Source organism: Arachis ipaensis, chromosome B07 (assembly GCF_000816755.2).
Source record: "Arachis ipaensis cultivar K30076 chromosome B07, Araip1.1, whole genome shotgun sequence".
Lineage (NCBI taxonomy): Eukaryota > Viridiplantae > Streptophyta > Magnoliopsida > Fabales > Fabaceae > Arachis > Arachis ipaensis.
The window spans coordinates 124268511-124269742 of record NC_029791.2 but is presented as its reverse complement, the minus strand read 5'-3'; the positions used below and the strand labels follow the sequence as shown (position 1 = coordinate 124269742).

At 36.2% G+C, this 1232-nt stretch overlaps 1 protein-coding gene across 1 annotated transcript in view; it reads left to right on the top strand.

Moving 5' to 3' along the window:
* Window positions 1–995, top strand: part of LOC107607938 (amino acid permease 6-like) — a 9251-nt gene extending 8256 nt beyond the window's left edge. The window contains exon 8 of the mRNA XM_016309831.2: window positions 30–995. Within this exon, the coding sequence (XP_016165317.1) occupies window positions 30–452 (423 nt within the window). The 3' untranslated portion in view covers window positions 453–995. The remainder of the gene's footprint in view (window positions 1–29) is intronic.

The window sequence follows — 1232 nt, the reverse complement described above, 5'->3', positions numbered from 1 at the left end:
TCACTTGTTTTAAATAAATTTGTGAACAGGTACTTATCCAACCATTTTATCACATAGTGGAATTATTGGTGAGTCAAAGGTGGGCAAGCTCAAACTTCATAAATAAGGAGTATTTTGTGGGAATTGGCAAAATTCAATTTAGCATCAATTTATTCAGGCTTATTTGGAGGACCATATTTGTGGTGGTTGCAAGTGTGTTAGCCATGGCAATGCCATTTTTTAATGACATGCTTGCCCTTCTTGGTGCAATTGGGTTTTGGCCTCTAGCTGTCTATTTCCCAATACAAATGATCATTGTCAAGAGAAATATAAGAAAAGGAACCATGCCATGGATTGGGCTTCAATCTTTGAGCCTTGTGTGCATGATTGTTTCAATTGCAGCAGCATGTGCTGCTATTCATGGGTTGGGCCAAGCCCTTGGTAAATACAAGCCCTTTATGTATAAGGCCTAGTACAAGCCCAAAAAATAGAAAAACCAAATGAGTAAGGTGTAGTATGCATTCATGACCTAAAACGATGGAAATTCAGGTGCAGTCAACTTCACGTGAAGTTGATAGTTGAGAGTCGTTAGATGAAAATTTAGTCAAATTAGTCAAACCATCTAACGACTCTCAATTATCAACTTCACGTGAAGTCCACTGCACCTGAGTTTGCACCTAAAACAAAACATAGGGTATAGTGTGCATTATCTCTACCTTATTCTTTTATTATGTATGAAGTTGGATCCTCTCAAATAAACAAAGATGGATCCTCTAATTTTCATGTAAGAATAAAGATAAGCTCTTGTATGCTTAATAAATACTATGTTTAACCAACTTGGGTTGGTCGAGTAGTCAGCTCACTCGTCCGTTTAAACAAGTGTCGGGGGTTCGAATTCTACCTTGTGCATGTAGCAACTCATTGGCCAGCGGCAGATCCTTAAATGGAGCTCAGATCTGCGATGAATTAGTCGTTGATTTGTCGGGTTGAGGGATACCGTAGACAAAAAAAAAAAACTATGCTTAGGAAAAACAAAAGTTTGGGTTTTCATTTGTACCCGCCTAAACCAAATTTGGATTGGTAGAGCAATAAATAAGTTTTATTTTTTTTTTAGTGGCCTCAATTTTAAATTTTTAGGATTGGAAATAAAATCAACGTTATGAAATGTTTGATTCTCACCTTTTAAAAAAAAATAAATCACACAAGACAATATTAACTGGGTAAAGATGTATAATTAGAGAGTGTATTACTGT